At 28.9% G+C, this 22519-nt stretch overlaps 2 protein-coding genes across 3 annotated transcripts; both read left to right on the forward strand.

Annotated features, from left to right (window-relative positions):
* The first annotated feature begins 7639 nt into the window (after nucleotides 1-7639).
* LOC8278083 (proteasome subunit alpha type-3) lies at nucleotides 7640-12379 on the forward strand. Its single transcript, XM_048369937.1, has 10 exons — nucleotides 7640-7864; nucleotides 8078-8117; nucleotides 8218-8301; nucleotides 9629-9702; nucleotides 9963-10049; nucleotides 10128-10212; nucleotides 10391-10437; nucleotides 10862-10927; nucleotides 11702-11792; nucleotides 12047-12379. Exons 1-10 carry the CDS (start codon nucleotides 7761-7763, stop codon nucleotides 12116-12118), a joined length of 750 nt encoding a protein of 249 aa, XP_048225894.1. The 5' UTR covers nucleotides 7640-7760; the 3' UTR covers nucleotides 12119-12379.
* A 3583-nt stretch (nucleotides 12380-15962) lies between these two features.
* On the forward strand, nucleotides 15963-20598 carry LOC8278082 (probable GTP-binding protein OBGM, mitochondrial). 2 transcript variants are annotated; one of them, XM_015727636.2, is made up of 7 exons: nucleotides 15963-16325; nucleotides 17223-17495; nucleotides 18360-18583; nucleotides 18684-18792; nucleotides 19098-19180; nucleotides 19256-19318; nucleotides 19427-20598. In XM_015727636.2, exons 3-7 carry the CDS (start codon nucleotides 18449-18451, stop codon nucleotides 20516-20518), a joined length of 1482 nt encoding a protein of 493 aa, XP_015583122.2. In that variant the 5' UTR covers nucleotides 15963-16325; nucleotides 17223-17495; nucleotides 18360-18448; the 3' UTR covers nucleotides 20519-20598. The 2 variants fall into 2 exon arrangements, with proteins under 2 accessions (XP_015583122.2, XP_048233697.1); XM_048377740.1 differs by lacking the exon at nucleotides 17223-17495 and having other exon boundaries at nucleotides 15964-16325.
* Nucleotides 20599-22519: the final 1921 nt, after the last annotated feature.

Below are 22519 nucleotides of genomic sequence, written 5' to 3' on the forward strand. Positions count from 1 at the left end.
ACATATGAACACGGAACTTGAAAATCATTGTAAGAAAGAAATAGATGAATTATTACAAAAAGGGTTAATTCGTAATTCTAGTTCTCCTTGAGCCCGCTTTCTATGTCTATAATGCAGCTGAGAAAGAACGTGGTGTACCCAGACTTGTCATAAATTATAAACCTTTAAATAAAGTTTTAGAATGGATTAGATACCCTTTACCTAACAAAAGAGATTTGTTGAAAAAACTTTATGATTCAAAAATTTATTCTAAGTTTGACATGAAATCTGATTTTTGGCAAATCCAAATTGATGAAAAGGATCGCTATAAAACTGGTTTTAATGTTCCTTTCGGTCATTATGAATGGAATGTCATGCCATTTGGATTAAAAAATGCACCATCTGAATTCCAGAGAATTATGAATGACATTTTTCATGATCATCAATCATTTACCATTGTCTACATTGATGATGTGTTAGTCTTTTCAAATTCATTAGCACAACATTTTTCTCATTTGCATAAGTTTTACAATATAATTAAACAAAATGGTTTAGTAGTTTCTGCACCTAAAATGAAACTATGTCAAACAAAAATTAGATTTCTTGGACATGAAATTTTTGAAAATAATGTTTCACCTATTTCAAGAGTTTTGGAATTTACTTCCAAATTTCCTGATGAAATTAAGGACAAAAATCAACTTCAAAAATTTTTGGGATGCCTTAATTATGTATCTGATTTCTTTAAGGATATTAGAATCCTCTGTAAACCTTTGTTCAATCGTCTTAGAAAAAATCCAAAACCCTGGACCCATGAACACACTCGAGTCGTACAAACTATTAAACAGAAAATTCGTCATTTACCTTGTCTATCCATACCACATCCCAATGCCTTTCTCATAGTAGAAACAGATGCCTCTAATTTAGGTTTTGGAGGTATTCTCAAACAGAGGTTACCTGATCAAAATACAGAGTCTTTGGTTAGATTTCACTTTGGAGCATGGAATGAAACTCAATCCAAATACTCTACTATTAAAAAAGAGCTTTTATCAATTGTTTTGTGTATTACAAAATTTGAAGATGATTTAGTTGGAAAACATTTTTTACTACGTATTGATTGTAGTGCTGCAAAAAATATTTTAGAAAAGGATGTTAAAAATTTTATTTCAAAACAAGTTTTTGCCGGGATGGCAAGCACTATTAGGAATATTTGATTTTGATATTGAGTATATTAAAGGTTCTTCAAATTCTTTGCACGATTTTTGACAAGAGAATTTTTGCGGAAATAAATCAAGCTAATTCTTATGGGCACTCCCATAAAGAAAAAATTATCTCCAGCCGATTTTGCGGCTAAAAAGTCTGGACAAACTTCGTTGATTTCTACCAACAGATTTGAAATACTTGACAAAACTCCTTCTACCCCACCTAAACCATCCAACTTTTTACAAACTGTTACAAAACCAGGTTCTTCTAAAACCGAACCACCCAAATATTTCACAAAACCTCAACACCAAATTGTAACTATTCTTGAAAGCGAAATATTCAATGGAAATTTAGAAAATCCTAATTACCAACAATTATTCCAACATATTTTTCCCTCTGGACAATTCTTCATTCCTGAAAGTTCGTATAAATTAAAAAACTTTTACGAACTTATCCTTTTGGACACTCACTCAATAGAAATTGAACATTCCTTTGATAAAGACGTTCCTGAAAAGATCTCCTATTCAAAATGCGAATTTTGAAAGTCCTTACCCTAACTGACTGGAACCAAAATCCTTATATCGCCAAAAATTTTCACATTACCTTTACACCTCCTTGTTTCAATTATTTTGATTACAAGAAAGCCCACGGTACTATACTTTTTATCTTCGAAATTGGAACCATTCCGGTTCTTTATGTTTCACAAAACCAACTCAAAACCTTTCCCAATTGGTTTTCCGATTGGTGGACATATTTTGGACTATGCCCGGAAATTTTACCTACCAAAATTATGGAAGGATTTGCTATCTTTAAAGAAAAATTACCCATTCTTAAACATGACAAATTAATCATTTTTTCTGAAACTTTTAACCTACCTTGAATATTTTCTTGGCAGTTCAAGGTGAAACCTTATAAACCCTCTCCAAATGTAAATTCTATTGCCTGCTTAGTTCGAGAATATAGTGTCAAATGGTGGACAAACTGCAAAGACATTCAAGCCAATAAAGAAACTGTTTTGAAACATTTTGCGGGAAAAAATCCCATGATAGCCGGCACAAGCCAATCTATGGAACAATTTAACTTTTTATCAGACAAAAGTAAAATTTTAGCAAAATTGTCTGGAAATACAACAAAGAAGGAATTCAAAGCAGCCTTGGAACAAGCTTTGTCACAAGTTTCTGGAGATAGTGATAATGAAGATTCTGGAAGCACTAGTGGACCTAGCTTTACTCCTCAAAATGAAGATGATTGTTATGGACTCGACAATTATGACATTATTTTTGACTAAATAAGCAAGGAATCTTTCATTTTTCATAAGTGGACAAGTGGACAAAGAAAGACAAAACAAAGTTGATAAGAATGAACAAATGGCGGACAAAGAATCTTTTCTTTTTGACAAAATGGACAAGATGACAAGAAGATAAACAAGCATCTTTTGAAGAAAGGACAAAGGACAAAACAAAGATGATAAAATTGAACAAGTGGCGGACAAAGAATCTTCTTTTTGGCAAAATGGACAAAATGGCTACTATTTTCTTTTGACAAAGTTAATTCAATAATGTAACGGACTCAAAAATGTTTGAAGTCCGAATAGTATAGATTTTCTTATTATAAATAGATGTACATTAGAAGTAAGGAGGCATCACTTAAATGCTTGAACTATCTTCCCTACTTTCTCTTTGTAAAATCTTCTTTCAATAAAAGTTTAAATTATTTACTTACTTATTCTCTTTTCTCTTCTTCTATTATTAACTATTTCTCTATTATTCGATCCCGCCTCGCATATGGTATCGAGCCTAGTCATTAAACTCGTGATATTGTTTAAGGTAGCGTTGGTCACCTGGTTTTAGTTGGTCACCGTCTTCCCAATTATCGTCGGTGGTCCTTAGGTAGTCCCACTATCCTAAACATTATTTACTTGTTTATTGTCTTTGGTAATGACATCGTTGTTTCGCAGTTTTAGTAGTCGAGAAATAGTTTCTCCTTCTTCTTCTTCTACTCTTTCTGATTTAAATTCTGAAGAATTTACTGTTCAAGGGTCTAATATCTCAGAAATAGAAAATCAGTTACATAATTGGTCCATCCCTAAACAAAATGTTAATAGCATTTATCGAATTGGAACTTTTGATTTTGCACAAAATTATTCTATTAAACAAACTGAACAAACTATTGCTTTAAATAAATCTCATGAAAATTTACATTTACTTTCGTCTTCTGCATTGCATGAACATATTAAAAAGAAATTTAAATTTTTACATATAAACATGGTTCAAATTAACATTAAACCTTTATTTAGAATTGGATTGGACATACCTATTTTCCTTTGTTTAAGAGATGCAAGACATTTGAATTTTTCAAATTCACTTTTGGCTATGGTCGAATCAAATTTAGCCAATGGTCCTGTCTATTTTAATTGTTATCCAAATTTTTCAATTTCATTATTTGATTCAAATATTTTAGACACTTTAATTTTAACTGTTAAAACAAAAATATGGATTTTACTTTGAAAATTCTAGATCTATAAATTTGTCATTTATAGGATCTACTATAAAGTAATGACAACAACTATAGATCCTAGAGCAAGACATTCTTTAACAAGAAATGAAACGGTTTTATTTGAAGCTAATCCTTTACATTCTAAAATACAAGTCCCCAAAAGACTAAAATGGAATGAATTATCGCAAGCCGGAACTTGGGATTTACAAGAAATTAATAAGCCTCAGTCTATAGAAAATAATTCTAGAGTTTCACAAATTTTAGAGCAATCAAATGGTTCTGTTCAAATAAGTTTTTCACCTACTTTTGTACCTTCATCTAGATTGTCTACTTTTGAAAATTCTAGACCTTCCACACACACAACACGTTTTCCAAATTCTAATATAAATTTACAAGGAGTTGATTTTGAAAATAGGATTCCTCAACCTTTTTACACTGATTCTGTTAATATAGAACAAGATAAAAATTCTGATGAACCTGTTTTGTCACCTTCTAGATCAACTATGGAAAATTTTTCAACTTTAAATATGATTTTTACACCTTTTGAAATAGATAAACCTTTTTTACGATCCGATTATTACCATATAAGAAATCGTTAATAAAGTTTTATATTTATTAACAAATTAAATAGTTAATACAGCTTAGATGAAAATTAGGTCATTAAAAAAAAAGCCTATTAAGTAAAAACTGATAAAATATCTTAAATAAAAAGGTAATACAAATAATAATAAAATATAACTAGTAATTTATCTGTGCGTTGTACTTCTGGAGGTATGTTTAAGACTTTTATATTTATGACAACATTATAGTTCTCATCTAAAATCTTTTACAAAGGTTTGTAACTATTAAGTTTTGACAACATTTCCTCAAATAGAAGGCTTCTCAAGAGTGTCTTTTTCTGACTTTTAATAATCTCACAGAAAATTTCAAGGAAGAATTGAATTTAAATTCATACATGCATATATTTATTATTTCAATAAACAAATTCCCATATCAAGCCATTAAAATTGAAGACAAGACAGGCATTAGCTGAAACCAACAAATTTGGAGGTCTTTTTACTATGATGCACTTGTAACATAGATACACTTGGTAATGACTTATTACAGGAGCTCATTTGGACATTACTATTTACTTGTTCTCTAGGTAACACTAGGTCCCTTTTTTTTTTTTTTTAACATGTCACATTTTTAATAAGAATGTGAGTCAACCTAAATAATGTCTAGTTACATAGATGAATTGGGTGCCCACTAGAATGACTTGCAAATTTATCATTACTATCCTCTCATAAAAAATTAAAAATAAATTAGTTGGTTACTCGTGCGTTATATGACCGTTATTATTATATGATTATAAAATTAAATTTATAAATAAAATTTAATAAAATTCTTAATATTTAATATTTATTCATCATATTTCTAAATAATAACAAATTAGATATTCTTACTTTTTTTAATTTTTTTAATATTTTAAGATTTTATTAGTATACTGATATAAAATTATTTTTAAAATATTTATTAATTAATTTTAATATTATATAAATCAATACTATCAATATAATTGATATTACTATTTTTAAAATTAAAAATTATTATATAATTTAAAATATTATTTTTTTAAAATTAAAATCATTATCTAATTAAATAATTAATTTATTAGTTAATATAAATATTAAAATATATTTATTATGCTATTCTTTAGATTAATTATTATCTAATTAGGAACTAATTATTATCTAGTTAGAAAATTAATTTATTATTGATATGTTATTTCTTAAAATTAGAGTCATCGTTTAATAAATAATATATAACTAATTAATCAATAAATCAATGAAAAAATTATAAAATTATACATAAACTTAAATTTTATATGTTAAAATAAAAAATTTATGTGTCAAAAAAGAGACACATTTCAAAAGAATTTTAAGTATCAGAAATTAAAATATATTTGCTAAGAGATTCTTACTCATGCTTGTTATATATACCACGACTAATAAAAAGAGTGATATATATGTATATGTATTTTACACTTTAGTATTAGATGATTGATAAATATTTTATTATTTAATTTTAATAAATATATATCAATTATTTATCGATTTGATGTATAGATTGCAACATATAATAAAATTTAAATAAATTTTTTTTAATAATTGTAATAATGCCAGAGTGTCTTTTAAGAGAAAGAAAATTGCATTGCTAAGAATACAAGCTACACTCTAGAGTACATAGTTATGTGGTCCAAAGTACAATCCTGCCGTCCACGACATAATCTTATTGACCAAACCACAAGCCATATTATTCAAATCATCAATTTTGTGTTGACTATTAACACAATTTTGAAGTGCAACTCACAACTATTCAATGCCTAAAATACTAAAGTGTAAGGTGTCAAAAACATGTTTAATTCAATTCTAACGCGACATAAATTTTTAATAATATAAATATAACACGTGTAATATATTTAATTAAACACGGCTTATTTAAGTTGTTAAAAAGAGAATATATAACTCATTATATATTAATATACAAATAGTTATATATTTAATATTAATAAATATAAATATTAAATTATGAATAAATATTGTGCATTACACACATTTGTTTCCTTAGAAGGAAGTTAATGATTTTTTCTTTTTTTTTGTTAGTGAATTATGTTTTTGACACCTCCAATATAGAGTTTACATACCAAATTATAAAATTTAAAAATATTTAAAAATAAAAAATATTATTTTTTTACTGTGTAAATTTTTTATTCAATATTTAAATTTATTTTTTAAATTTAAAATATGATTATTTATCAGTTTCATCAATAAAAACAATAAATTTAAAAAATTAAAAAACCTTATTTTTATATTTTAAATAGTTCATTATCTAATGAATTTTTTTTATAAACATACTATATCCGGGAATTATCAGTATAATTTGTTCCTATTTAATGGAACACTATTTACAATAAAAATAAAAAAAAACCTATAAAATTAATAAAAAAACAAAACATAAATATTTCTATTTTTTTTTCATTTTATTATACAAAAGACATCATCCAAAATGCTAAAACTCGCAGATAATACTTCATTCAAATTTAATCAATGACTTATATTTTGTTCATAAAAGTAAAACATAAGAAGAAAATTCACATTTATATTAGCTTAATTTCTTATTTGTATTTTTTAATAACTATATAATTAGATATATGCCCATCATCATTGATGTACTTTTGTTCCACCATCAAACTATTCAACTCATATTCCTTATATATTATTAAAAGAAAAAGAATTAAAAAATACCATAAGGAAAATCTAATGTCATGATATTTGAAGGAACTCAATTATTTAAGTTATCAAATTCTTCAAGGCTCAAAAGTTCACAACTTATAAATAAAAAAAGTTTTCATATTAAATAAAAAAATAATTGTTTTCTTAATTTCTTATATAAACTGAAAGTAATATTACTGTTTATTTTTAATTTTTAAAATAAATATATTTCAATAAAGTATTATTCATTTAACAATCTACTCAAGAGAAATGGATAAAAAGTGATCTTGAGGGAATTCACTTCCTCTAAGCAGAATATACTTCTCTAAAAATAAATAATTTTAGAAACAATAAAAATAAAAATAAATATTCAACAATTTAAATTAGCAAAAATAAAAAAAAATCATCAAGTGGAATGCTTTCGGCAGAAAAATATTTTAAAATTTTATTAATATAATTTATTATTTTTAATTAATTTTCTTATTATTATTGTATTTGTTGATATTTTTATCGTGATGTAATTTTATATTAAAATGTATCAATTTATTTTTATGAATGATATATTAAATATAAATAAATTTTTAAATGAATTGACAATTCTTTTCTCTTTTTCCTCTAAATGCAATTAAAATAGCTTGCATTGGAAAATAATGGGCCATGGACTCCAGAAGCCCGGTCCACAATCTCACTCCAGTCTTCCTTTTTCTGTCTTGAGATGGAAGAAAACTTCTCTCTCTGAAGATTTAAAGGAGCTTTAGAAAAAACACACGCACACACAGAACCACTCGAATTCACAGAGACGGAGCAAATCACAGAGCAAAAGGATAAAAGATGAGTAGCATAGGAACAGGTTATGATCTTTCAGTCACCACTTTCTCTCCCGATGGTCGCGTTTTCCAGATCGAATACGCTGCCAAAGCCGTCGATAACAGCGGGTCTCTCTCTTCCCCTGTCTTTCCTTTGTTTTCTGTTTGTTTCTCGAGGAATTTCTGTATTAATCATTACTGTTGTTTTATTTGTTTGTGTTATGATGTTTCACTTCGAAAGGAAATGCAAGTGTCTGAGTGACATTAGGGTTTATTTGTTTTTCTTTTTTAATGTTAGGTGCTACTCATTTGACTTTTTTTTTAATAAATTTTGGTTTTCAGTACTGTGATTGGAATCAAGTGCAAGGACGGCATTGTCATGGTAAATGCAGATATTTCTCTTTCTTACCATACAATTACCTTTGCTAATCCCGGGCATTTGCATTTGTAATTGTAATTTATTTTTTAAATTTGGGATTTAGGGTGTGGAGAAGCTCATAGCATCCAAGATGATGTTGCCAGGTTCAAATAGAAGAATTCACGCCGTTCATCGTCATTCTGGCATGGTATAGTTTTGCTATTTCCTTTTGTAGCTTTCCTTTTATTCTGAAGCGGGACAAAATCAAATGAAGTTTGTAACTTATATTGTGTACTCTGGTTGCTCTTCGCTGAAGTTTAAATCTTTCTTATATAATGTATATTCTTGGTGGATTCTATCATTATCTTTGGCTATCTAAGCCGACATATTGGTATGTTTAGTCGCTCATCAGATGTGATCTCGGCTTCAACGAATATCGTGCCATTTTTATTTGAGTGTATTTGATGCTTGAATATGATTTGACTGGGGTAATGGGTTGAAATGCATTTGGGCTTAGGTTGAAAGAAACTGGTATACAAATAATTATGTTGTCGTCTTGAACTCGACCTATGTAATTAAGTCTCATTCTTAGGATTTGGAAGCAAAAGCTTCATGTTAGACTCCTAAGCTGGCAAAAAGGTTTACTCTAACTAGTATTTATCTTGCATTTTTTTTAATTAAAATGCTGTATTTTTCTGTACGAGCAAATTTTGTTGAAGGATACAAGTAATGGCCTAACTTAAGTGCTTCATAATGATGATTTTTGTGTCTATGCTGCTTTTTATTATGCTCAAAACTTTGTATTTTCATTTCCATTTCTTGCTATACACTTTATGAAGCATCCATTGTTATGTGGTGCTTTTTGAGTTGGAATAGGGCAATATTGCCACGTCTCTCATGATCTCACTTTATACTTGCAAGTATAAATAAGATCAGTACTTTTTTTTTTTTTTCCTTCATCTTAATTCCAAACTACAACTATCTTTTCCTAATTTCAAGGGATAGAATGTATGGTCTACCTTTCTCCTTCACATTTGCTTTTATACCCCCATTCAAATGAAGTATAAGAAACAAAGAATTTATGGTCTACCTTTTTCCTTCACATTTGCTTTTATACCCCCATAACTGCCTGCATAGTTTCTAATCTTATTATTATTAATTTTTATTATTATTATTATTATTATTATTTATTAAGATTCAGATATTTTGTGTGGAACTATTTCAATCAAAGATAAAGTTTGCAAAAAAAAAGCAGTATGTTCTCTAGTAATTAGTTTATTCTACATTGAGGCTAACATTTTCTTTTGTAGTTGTAATATCTTTGTGCTTATCTATCCTTGAACTCTTAACTACACCCATGATGCAAACTTTTCTTCCTCTCCAATGGTTGGAAAATATGCTTTTATTTAGTCTTTAAGTGTTTTTTTTTTTCTAAAATGTTTTCCCTTTTTCCAATATTGGTTTGAATTTGCCTGCAATTAAGTGTCTAACATTCTCTCTCTTTCTTTCTTTATCTCTCTGTTCCCAAATCTCAGGCTGTTGCTGGTTTAGCAGCTGATGGGAGACAAATTGTTGCACGAGCAAAGTCTGAGGCAACCAATTATGAAAGGTTTGTTGTCTCAAGAATCTTGTTTCACATGTTATTACTATTTGGAAACCCTCTTGATCATTAAAAAGAAACATAAGAAAGTTCCAAAATATGCTGGTTACATTTTAGTAGTGAACATAGTTTCTCAGAGGCTGAAACCTAAATTTCCATGTTCTTTTTTACTGCGCGGTGTAGCTCGTTTTTACTTTGATTTTCAAATGATCTTTTGCCCCAGGACTTGCTAATCCAGATTTTTTTTCTCTCTCTTTTCTGCTTGTCAGTGTTTATGGCGAACCCATTCCTGTCAAGGAACTTGCTGACCGTGTTGCTAGTTATGTGCATTTATGCACGCTCTATTGGTGGCTCAGGTTAGAAATCAATGGTTTTTAAGTTGTGTATATTTGGCACACAGCTCAGAAAAAATATAATTGTTGTTAATGCTACAGGCCATTTGGTTGTGGGGTGATTCTTGGTGGTTATGACAGAGATGGACCACAATTGTATATGGTCGAGCCATCTGGCATATCATATGTAAGTTGATTTATCCTAATCATAGCGCTGTATTTACATTATTTCTATATGTTTCCATATTTAGTGAAATCTTACATTGATCTGTTGATATTTGATAATACTTGGTATCTTTTTTGTAACTGTGGTGTTTGGAATTTCTTACTAATTCGTTGTGCTTCAAAAAAAAATCTTGATATAGAGATACTTTGGCGCTGCAATTGGGAAGGGGAAGCAGGCTGCTAAAACGTAAGTACTGTCAATCTTTTTCTTAATGGTAACTTCGGTAGCCACTTTATATAATCATAGGATCCTCACATGAGAACATTAAATTTTGCTTATATGGTGATGATGTTTTCTTTATTTTTTTTAATCTTGGGTTACTTTTTCTTGTTAAATTTTGGAAGATAGTAATGTGGACTATGGTTATCAAAGTAAAAAGGTTCTTGTGAGAAATTCTCATCTCAATGTAGATGGCAAATGCTAATGTAATCTATCTTTACTCAACTACCTTTCTATTTTTTCCTTTTTTTAAAATAAAAACCATTTTATCCCTCATTTGTTGACTTAGCATACATTGCTGTAAATTGACTGTGTATATGCTCAATCTACCTAATATTTTTGCATTTATTTTTTTCTTCATTGCTAACTCGTGAATGAATGATGTGAACAGAGAAATAGAAAAATTGAAGCTCTCTGAAATGACATGTCGAGAAGGGGTTATTGAAGTAGCAAAAATGTGAGTGTTGCCTTTACCCTCGTTTGTGAATTCTGGTCTTTACTATTATTGGGATTATGTTGCATTCTGTGAGTTTCTCTTTGTTGAGCTGTTAAGTTTATATGTTCTCTCCTCCTGCTTTAACTCTTATTTTTTCTTTCAACCCTTTTGTTGCCTATCATAAATTTATAATAGATAAACCATGTTTTGTTTCAGAAAGGGAAACATCAAATCAGTTAAAAGTTCATCAAATGAATTTCTAGAGGACCTCCAATCGGATAGCCCATTGGAGGCGGTGGATTAATGTTGTGTTTTTATTTTTAAGTTGAGTATATTTAGTTTTCTTAAAATTTTTTCTTTCTCTGATAAGATCTTAAGATATTTGCATCATTTCCAAAATTATAAGGGGAAAAAAGGCCTAACTTTTATCATGGAAATTACTGAGGACTTGGCTTAAGCTGAAGATCTTAGATGAACTTACAAACTTCTATGTTTTAGTACCTAGATGATGCCCATCGAATCTGAATCCATTTATTTTTTGCTTAAAATGGTTAATCTTTTTAAACCTATAGCCTAATGATTACCAGTCTGAATATGTATAAATTATCATTGAAATTCTGATAGAGGCTACTGCCCTTGTCATTTGACATTATATAATTGCAGATTTAAATTGCATCAAGAGAGAGCATGAAATTTGAACTTGAGAGGGGAGACGTCATTCTGTGTGCAATTTGTAGTCTGTTTTTCATGGTGTGTACTTTACATGATTTAATTATTCGCATCTCCATTGTGCAGCATCTACAAGGTGCACGATGAAGCAAAGGACAAAGCCTTTGAACTGGAAATGAGTTGGATTTGTGATGAATCAAAGAGGTTGCATCAGAAGGTAATGCCTGGCCTGTACTTCTTTGTTGATCATCTCTGTGTTAGAGAAGAAATTTTAAGATGGAGGTTTTTAGTCTTTGTAATCCTGACAAACACCCAGAAAGAAAAAGGATTTATCAGTTTCCAAATAACAGGGAAAAAGGAAGGAAGAAAGAATAAGCTAGTTTACTCTTGCCCTAAATTTGGACAAACTTCCAATTGACGTCAAAGTGGTCAGGATATGTATTAAAATCTATTCATTTGCTGTCACTACAGATTCCTGATGATCTCTTAGAGGAAGCCAAGGCTGCAGCACGGATTGCACTTGAAGAAATGGATGCTGATTAAAGCTTAAGATAAAGCTGGAAACCCATTGGAGACGGTTGCTGTCAGCCTGTCATACTGTCAGCCTGTCATACTGTCATTCTCTCCTGAAGTTTCCTTGCCAAAAACTGAGTGGGCGGGATTCGTGTTTCGATGTGCGATTCTTTCCCGCCCTTGCTCTTGTTCTTGTATGGTTACCGTATACTTGATCTGACCAGGCTTTTTCTTAAACTATTTGAAGGCAGAATCAATGAAATCATAGTAGATGGAAATCATGTTTTTGCATCTGGAATTGCAGGGAACAATGTCAATTTCATTCCTTCTTGTCGTAGGCTTCTGAGCCAAAGCAAAATCTATAATTTGCCTTGGTATATAGGCACATAGCAGGCGAATGTGCGTCACTAAATACAGCTTTAAAATTTCATGACTCAAGATCCATAAAAAAGAATGGGAATTGGGAAGGCAACAGGAACCAAATATTTAAAATTTACATATGGATTAGGATTAGGGTTAGGACAAGCTTGTTTAATTGAATTTCATCATGTATCCGGGCAATACCAAAAATGAAAAAACAATTTCACAAATTAGGCTTTTCATGCTACATAATGAATTCTGATGCTAATCCAGGTTGAATAAATACTAGCAAGTAATTATTGCATTCACATAATAAAATTAATATTTATAATAAATGAATATAAAACCAATCAGGAAGTCATTGGTTGGTATTCTCATTTGAAAGTATTTGAGAGATCTTAATTTCAAGTATTTCGTTGATGATTTGTTAATGCTAGTTGTTTAATTTCAAGTATTTTGTTGATCATTTATTAATGTTAGTTGTTTATTCGTATGTTGTACGATAGTTATTATTATTTTAATTATAAAATCAACTTGATAGATACAATTTAAAAAAGTTTTAATATTAATTTTATAAAATTTTAAAAAATAATAGGAAACTGACTATTTTAATTTTTTTTAATTTTTAAATTTTATTAATATAATAATATACAAATTATTTTAATAAATAAATAAATTTTAAAATTATATAAACTAATATATCAATATAATTGATTTTTTATTTTTTAAGATTAAAATTTTATTATATAATTAAAAAATTAATATATTATCAAATATAATATTAAAAATATAATTTAAGATGTTATTTTTCAGTGTTAGATCTATATATATATATATATATATATATATATATATATATATATTAATTTTGAGATATAAATCTTTTTGACTCGTACTTAATTTTTGACACATATAATTATTCTCTTGATATATGTACTTACTTTTGACACATGGAACTCAAATTTATGTATAATTTTGTAGTTTCTTCTATTAATTTATTGATTAATAAGTTATATTTCTAATTAAACATTCATTCTAATTTTAAAAATAACATATTAATAATAAATTAGTTTTCTAATTAGATAATAATTCTAGTTATAAAAATAATACTTTAAATATTATGTTCACTAATAAACTAACTTTTAATTACTATAATAACTTCTAATTTTGATATATAATAATATCAATAATAATATTAATTTATATAATACTATAATTAATCAATAAATATTTTAGAAATAACTTTGTATTATTGCATTAATAAATTATTTTTAAAAATTAAGGACATTTAAAAATAGTTCGTTTGCTATTATTTTTTTAAAATATTATAAATTAATATTAAATATTAAGAAATTTGTTAAATTGTATCTATAAACTTGATTGTATAATCAAAATAGTAATAACGGTCGTGCAACGCACGAGTAAATAGCTAATTATTACCTAATTATAAAACTAATTTATTAGTTAATATAATATTAAAATATAATTAATATTTTAGTTCTTAAGATTATAGTTAGTGTTTAATTAGGAATATAACTTATTAATCAATAAATTAATAAAAAAATTTATAAAATTACAAATAAACTTAAATCTCATGTGCCAAAAGTAAATACACATATCAAAATAAAAAATTTATATATCAAAAATTAAGCATACATGTTAAAAATAATTCTAAGTTTCATAAATTAATATATATTTATATATATATTGACGTAATTTATCACCGCTATAACAAACAAAAATGATTGTTTATGTTGTATAATTCAGGTTTCATTATATTTCTAAGAAAGAAAAGTATAAAAATAATTATGGGAGATCAACAATAGTTATTAAACTTATGATAAAATTTTAAAATATACTAATCTAAGAATTGAAAAGAATAAATTTAGAAGTCCTAGCCTTCCATGGAGGATATAAAAAACAATCTTAAAACCTTATATATATATATATATATATTTTGCCTTTCATTATATATCAGTATCTGCGCAATGTGCGATTAATTATGTTTCTTAATTATTATTTGTTATAAATATTATTATAAATTATCTAATTAAATATTTAAATATTATTTTCTTAATCATAATTAAGAATATCTTATAAAATTAAATTAACTAAATATATTAAAAGTATAATTAAATCAAATTAAGTTTTCTAATATAATTTGATTTAATATTTGTTTTTCAAATAATATTTCAAAGTTTTTTGGTTGATTTAGTATTTTCTGTTTATAAGTATATAATTTAATAATGTTCTTTTACTTTACATGTATGAAAATAAAAATATTTTATCTTAATTTATAATTTATTAAATTATATAAAATTTAAAATAGATATTAATTTCTACTAAATATATTAAAAATATTTTATTAATTACTATAAAAATCAGATTCTATTAAAAATACTTTTTATTTAAAACTGAACTATATTGAAATAATCTTGATGAAATATATGTAAACTAGAACGAAAAAGAGAGTTAGATGGTTTATTTAAATTTAAATAATTAGGAGTATCTTACAAAATTGAATAAACTAAATATATAATTTAATAATGGTTTCAATATAATTTGGTTTAGTATTTGATTATTTAATTTATCTTTTAAAATTTGTTGGTTGATTTAGTATTTTCTATTTATAAGTATATAATTTAATAATGGTTTGTCACTTTACATGTATGAAAATAAAATATTTTACTTTAATTTTTAATTTATTAAATTTCAAAGAAAATAATTTAGAAATTAGTTTTCAATAAATTCATTAAAAATACTTTATTTATAAATTAAAATTTAGATTCTATTGATAAAGTTATTTTACTTGAAATTAAACTATGTTGAAAAGAAAGATGAAGGTTTTGAATGAGTATAAATGTGAAGATTAAAAATAAAAAATAATGTTTCAATTAATAAGTTAAACTTTCTATTATGAAAAATAAAAAAATTTAAAAAATCTAAATAAAAACTGAAATTATAAAAAATAATTTGAAAAGAAAAATGATTATAAAATAATTTATAATTAATTGTTTTATGTTGTAATATAATATTTAAAAATAATATTTAAAGTGAAAATTATAGAAAAATTTCAAAAAATGAAAATGTAAAATAACTAAATATTATAATTAAAGTATTCAAGTTACAATATAATAAAAAGTAGATTAATTTTGTAAGAACTAAGAAAAATAGTATAAGAGTTATATAATGTTTCAGGTAAAAAAAAAGAAAAGTGGAAATTATGAAGAAAAAGAAAAATGGCCGAAGAATTTGATATAATTAAATATTAAAACTAAAATATTAAAGTTATAATATAATATTTTATAAGATAATAAAAATATATTAAAATAAATTAGAGATTTATAATTGTATATTTAAAATTAATAAATTATAATTTAGAAATTTAAAATTTGTGATATAAATTCATATATGAATAGATAAATTTATAGTTTATAATTTATTAAATAAAGAAAAGTGATTTTTAGTATTAGAGAAAACATTTGTATGTTTTAGTTGAAATAAAAAAATTATGTTCTGACTGTCGAACTTTTTCTTTGATGATGGCGGATAAAAATCTTCAATTAATCTTATTTTTTCTTAAAAACACGCGGACGAGGTGTTTGGTTCCAGGTGGATAATGTTGAAGATATAACAATTGGATGTATAAATGTTAGAGTTCTCGTCTGTATAGAACATCAAAGATATAGTCCTTTAAACCCTACTTCGCCGCCCACCTTGGAGAAAGTGACAACAAACCTAAACCCCCATTCTTTTTTCTTTTCTCAGGAAGTAATTTAAAGAGTTAGAAATCTATTATGGACAAGAACATGCTACAGGGACTTGATAATCTACCTGAAATGGCCAACCTCATTGAACAGCTTCAAGTGCGTGACAGGTTTGTAAATTCTTTGTCATCGCCTTTTCTTTCATTTTCCTTTTGTGGATCCGCTATTTTGTTAATAAAATGTAATGGGTTATGTAATATTTTGCGTTTGGCGTTTGGTATATTTATGGGTAATTATTAAAAAAGATTTAATCTTTGGATTAATTTATATCAATATGATTAATAGCTTTGGTTTTGGGGTACTTAAAACGACTTATTGATAATTCTTGGTTAATCTGAATGCGTTACCTTTGATTGAGTTTGTTTTAAACTTAGACATGAGCCATTTTGAGATGTAAATTTTCTTTTCTTTTTTTGGTTATGATTTGAGGCTTCACATCTCATTTTCTATAAAGTTTAGGTTGCAAACTTTGGTTTGGGACTCTGTTGATGTGGAGCTAAAATAATGTTCTCCTTTAAAACCAATGCAATTGCAATCAATCAAGTGAATATGTTGCATTTGGACGTTTTGGGAACAACATATCATTATCATATTTTGCTTAATTCCACAGCAAGTCTGGGTCTTTTTGTGCGAAAGACTTGGTGATTTGTTAGTTTAGGTTGTTTCATACCTCGTTTGCCTAATATTATATGTGCATTGACTTGAGATTTTGATCAATGGCTATGATTCACAAGCATGCGGAACTGTTGATTGTAACTGAATATAGTAAGTCTTTTAGGAGCTGAATGGTTTTTGATTGAATGCTTTTATTTTGGGTCCTTGCTGTTGTGTTAACATAATTATGTTTCTCTACTGTTTTTCCTATTTGTGAGCTGAATTTGAAAGGTTGAGGCGTATCGCGCGATTGCTTTTTCCTTTGCTTTTTATATTTTAATTATTTGTGTGGCTTCACATTCAGCTTTGTAAACTATGGGTTACATGATTAGTTCTGTGTTGGTTTTGTGAAGCCAGAAGAATGTTCTCCTTAAAACCAAAGCAGCTTGTGCGTTGCAATGTTCTCCTTAAAACCAAAGCAGCTTGTGTGTTGCAGTTGGACGTTTTGGGAACAACATCTAATTCTCAATACGCTGTCACTGATCTTTCTTATTGGGTGAAGGATAAAATGTAGTGATGAGGCATGTGTGTAGACCTTTGAAATCATGTCTCAATTTCTACTGATACATACAAATAGCAACCTGTGCCTCGTTTATAGACAAATTTGCACAATGAACTTCCATTTTGTAAGTTCTCCAAACATAGATGTCACCATGATCTTGTTTAGTTCTTTTGTAGTATTTGGATGCTCTCTTTCTTCAGATTGCGCTGAAAGGCACTATAGCTTGAAAACAAGTTTCTATGAAATGATGTTGCATGTACTATTGGTCTAAAATATAGAAATTACAAAAAGGAATTATGCAATGCTTTCCACATGGAGGCATGTAACGTGCATGGTGCTCGCATGATTCCTTAAATCAGGAATGTAATGGGATTGAATTTTCTAATATTTGGCCGTATTTGTAATTTCAGATGCGTTTTCTATTTGTTTTTCTTTTTTTTACTTTTTATTGGGTTCTAGTGCGAATTCAGTGCAATTTGCATAAGCAATTGCCTGGATTGTAAATGTATATTGGATTTGGTAAATGTGATAGTACAGAGCTAACATTGATTTAATTGATGTTTAAAGTGTTTGTTTCTTTTTACTTGTATGTACTTGCTGAATAATTAGCATTTCTTTTGTTTTGGGTTCAGAGGCAGAGATTTGGGCTTAATAAAGCTTTTAAATTTGCTTGCAACTGATGGCTTTAGCAACCATATGTTAATTTTTAGTAGTGTTTTACGTCGTTATCTATAATGGTTATGATATAGGGAGGTTTTCTGGTGTCTTTTTGTCAAACAACAAGGGTGGTTGCTTTTGTTATATTGGTATCTAGCTATGAAGAGTTGCATACCTCTTTCTCTTTGGTTGTGATGGACTATGGTGATTGGTGAATGGTGCCTAGTATATATTTATCTTCGTTTCAAAAGGCATCTCATTATGAGTTTGGCTTACAATTTCCATTGCGTCTCTGTTATTGGTCCAGTGCGTGAGCTCTTTCTTTCTGTAGATTGCAGGCATGATCAGAAATTTCAATAAACTGCTTGTTCTTTGAATTTGAGGAGAATTTGACAATCCGTGGGTTAGGAAAGAGTAGTGATGTGTTTACGTTATGCAAAACTGTTTTGCCACTTAGAAGCTCTAAGAAAATCTTCCAAATCTCCATGGGCTTTTTCATCTTTGCTCTCTTGTGCAGACACAGCTCATGCAAAAGCAAAGTCTGCTCCTTTACAGGTTTGTCATTCCTTTTCTTCCCTATTTACTGCATTTTTGCATCTTAATATTATATAATATTTGTCCATCTTAGTAATGGGATATTGGGGACTTTTTGTAGGAAACCAGAATGAGAGATAGGTTTATGCTAAATGCTAAGGGAGGTCATGGTGGCAATGGTTGTTCCAGCTTCCGCCGCAGTAGACATGATCGCTGTGGCAGACCTGATGGTAGGTTTATGTTCTAAATCATCTTTTATGAGGCTTGTTTCCATAATACTTTATCAAAAAAAGTTTTATAGAATACTATAGTGTCCTTTTTTTTTTTTTTTTTTGTAAATTTAGTCATCACTACTTTGATTTTCTGTCATTCTGGTGTTTTCAAAATTTTGTTTCAATGTAATTTATTTCCATCACGCTCCACTTCACTAAATGTGGTTGATTGTTGTCAATGGTGAGGATTTCATGTAACTGAAATTTGTTGAAATAGTTTTTTTGGTGGCAATTCTCTATGCATGATTTATAATTATATGCAGGTGGAAATGGTGGAAGAGGTGGTGATGTGATTTTAGAGTGTTCTCCTGCTATCTGGGACTTCAGTGGTTTGCATCATCATGTAGTATGTATTACTTCCCCAATGTTTCCAGTTCTCTTCTTGCATTAAGTGAACTAAGGTCCTTCTTCTGTCCTGCAGAATGCAGCCAAAGGGGGTCATGGAGGTTCCAAGAATATGATAGGAACTCGCGGGGAAGATAAGGTTATTATTTACATGTTGAACTGCAATTTTTTTGAGGTGTCTGTTTTTTGGCAGTTTATCGAACTTTGGATGTGCAGCTGTTCATTGAGAAAGTCTTTTGTCCAATAGGTTGTCCAAGTACCTATTGGCACTGTTATTCATCTTTTAAAGGGTGAGCTTCCATCTACAGTTCAAAAATGTTCTACAACCGACTTGGATCCCTGGGAACTTCCTGGCACTCTTCATACTGACCAATCCAAATCTCACCTGCAGTCTGCCTCCAAGAGCCTGGCCGTGGCAGAGGAAGTTGAATCATTGGATAGTACGGATGCCTCATCAACTCATTATAATGAAATTTCAGAGGAATTGGCCAGGACACAGGAAACTCAACCTGAGTCAGCAGAAGCAGAACATATACAATATAATGTTGCTGAACTAACAAAACCAGGTCAGAAAATTATTATTGCTCATGGAGGGGATGGTGGTCTAGGAAATGCATCTTCTCTGAATGTTTCAAAGAAAGCAAAGACTGCTAAGCTTGGAGTGAATAAAGATATTACCTTTGATCCAGAAATATCCAGTGAGTATCAGTCCTCCCTTAGCCTTGGATGCCCTGGCTCTGAGGCTGTTCTTGTATTGGAACTGAAGAGCATAGCTGATGTGGGCCTTGTTGGTATGCCAAATGCCGGTAAAAGTACTCTTCTGGGAGCTTTATCCAGGGCTAAACCTAGAGTTGGCCACTATTCCTTCACAACTCTTAGGCCAAATTTAGGGAAATTGAAGTTTGATGACCTCTCAATTACAGTGGCTGACATTCCAGGACTTATAAAGGGTGCTCACGAGAATCGTGGTCTTGGACATGCCTTCCTGCGACACATAGAACGAACCAAGGTCTTGGCTTATGTGGTGGATTTGGTTGCTGGATTAGATGGTAGAAAAGGAATTCCACCGTGGGAACAGTTGAAAGATTTAATCCTAGAACTCGAGCACCATCAAGAGGGACTGTCCATTAGGCCCTCCTTAGTTGTGGCCAATAAAATCGATGAGGCAGGGGCCGAAGAAGTGTGTGAAGAGTTGAAAAGGAGAGTGCAAGGTGTTTCAATATATCCAGTATGTGCAGTCTTGGAGGAGGGGGTACAAGAACTGAAAGCAGGTCTTAGAATGCTTATGGATAGTGCAAAACTGCAAACACTCAGTTTAGATAAAGTTGATTGTTCCTGATAGTGATAATAAATTGATACAAATACTAAACCTTTTTTTGATAGACGAGTTAAATGAATCATATCCAGCAATTCTTCAAATGGCATCTGATCTAGTAATCCTTTTTGTAATGTCAATTCTTTACCTTCATATTTGCTTCTCTAAATTATGATTATGGCTTTCAAGTTTGAATGCCTCACAGCTGACTTCTTGCATTTGAATTCAGCATGCATGTTCACTATACATCATGGTTCTAGTTTCTACCGGTGGGTGGAGCTTGCTCTGATCACAAATTCATTCCTGGAATCAAATAACTACATTCTCTCAACATTTTCAATTTCCATCCTTTTACTTCCGTTCGAATTGCTGTGGTTGACAGCTTAGAAAAGGAATGAGCTATTTCCTGTTGTGTAACCATCCTACCTGTATTTTCTTGTTCGAATTGCAGCTTGAAAAAGGAATGAACTATTTTCTGCTGTGTAACCGCTGTCTGTATACGAATTACTTTTAATAGTCAAATGTAATAATATCTGAATTATCAAGCAAAATTTCCTACCAGTCTAATCCATACAAAAGGAGCAAATTAGTTGAATAGCAGCTACCAGGGAAGCAATTTAGACAAGAATATCTCTGGGTGCAGCTCAGTTTTATAATTTTGTATCAACTGGAAAATACTGATTTAATTTGGAGATCTTGTGTGCAGAAAATGTAATGGTTAAGTTGCACTTGCTCAAACAAATGCCAAGTGCAGTTATTAATATCACAATCATTGGATTTTGGAATTAGATTTTCTGTGTTTGGACCTCATACATTATTTGGATGGATCCGTTAGCATTCCTTCTAATCCTTTTGCCACAATTCACAAAAGATATATGAAAAGTCTAATGGGTCATTTTCGTTCATAAAGATTCACATGGCATAAAAAAAAATAAACACCCCATTCCAATAGTGGCTGCTATCATATGCACTTTTATTTGCAGTGGTCCATAGTGGAGAAGGTTGGCTTTTTGCAAGAAAATATGCAAAACAGGTGCATAGAAATCAGCAATTAGATTAGCCCTCTGACCTAAATGATTCACAGCTTCTTTTAAGATATGTGAAGGTTCCTATCTTGTACACATGCATGCAATGGGACTTATAAAATAATAATATTTAAAAACTTATAAATAAAATGGTAAAAGCCTTTTTTTAATATAATTAAAATATTTGCGTTAAAATTGTTAAAATTTTTGAAAGAGTGTTTTGTTATCCGCAAGAGTTCTCCTCGACATACTTTATTAAATTAACTCTAAATATATATGTATAAAATAATAATAATAATAATAATAAAATGAATTTGAACTCTCATATTTCTTATAGACAGTGGGATTAAACAGCAGTTAGCTTGTAAAAACTATTAACATATGGAAATAGAAAAAAAAAAAAAAAGGAAAGAAGGAAGTCATAGCATTTTGCAACAGAAAAAAGGGAAGAGAAGAAAGAAAGGTAGAAGTTGGAAGAGAATATTTGATAACAAAAGCAAACCACAATCAAAGGATACAAGAAATTTAAGGCCCACTATGTTGAATTCTGTACCATATAAATATATATATATATATAGGGTGTTCATAATTTAGAGCAAATGAATCTTTCATGTTTTTCCTTGACAGAATTTCTCAATTTGAAGAAGAAATCTATGAAGAGGGCATACTCTCTAATCTCATTTCCTCTCTCTTTGTTATAAACTTTCCTTTCAAACACAGTGCTGCTTTACTTTTGAAGTCATTCAAGACATATAGAATCAAAAAGTCATATATCTGCATAATATCTTTAAAAAAATCTAAAAACAATAATTGGCTAACTGAAAAGGAGAGGTAAATTCATTAAATTTACATAAATTTTTTCAATTTTAATTTTATTTATGAACTTCCCATTCTAATGTGTATCCATGCATAAATTTAAACGTGGATTAGCTATAAAATTTTATATTTTTTTAGAAAAATAGTAAAATAGAATTTTCCATAGAATAAATAATTAAAAAAT

The sequence above is a fragment of the Ricinus communis genome, chromosome 1 (assembly GCF_019578655.1).
Source record: "Ricinus communis isolate WT05 ecotype wild-type chromosome 1, ASM1957865v1, whole genome shotgun sequence".
Classification (NCBI taxonomy): Eukaryota; Viridiplantae; Streptophyta; class Magnoliopsida; order Malpighiales; family Euphorbiaceae; genus Ricinus; species Ricinus communis.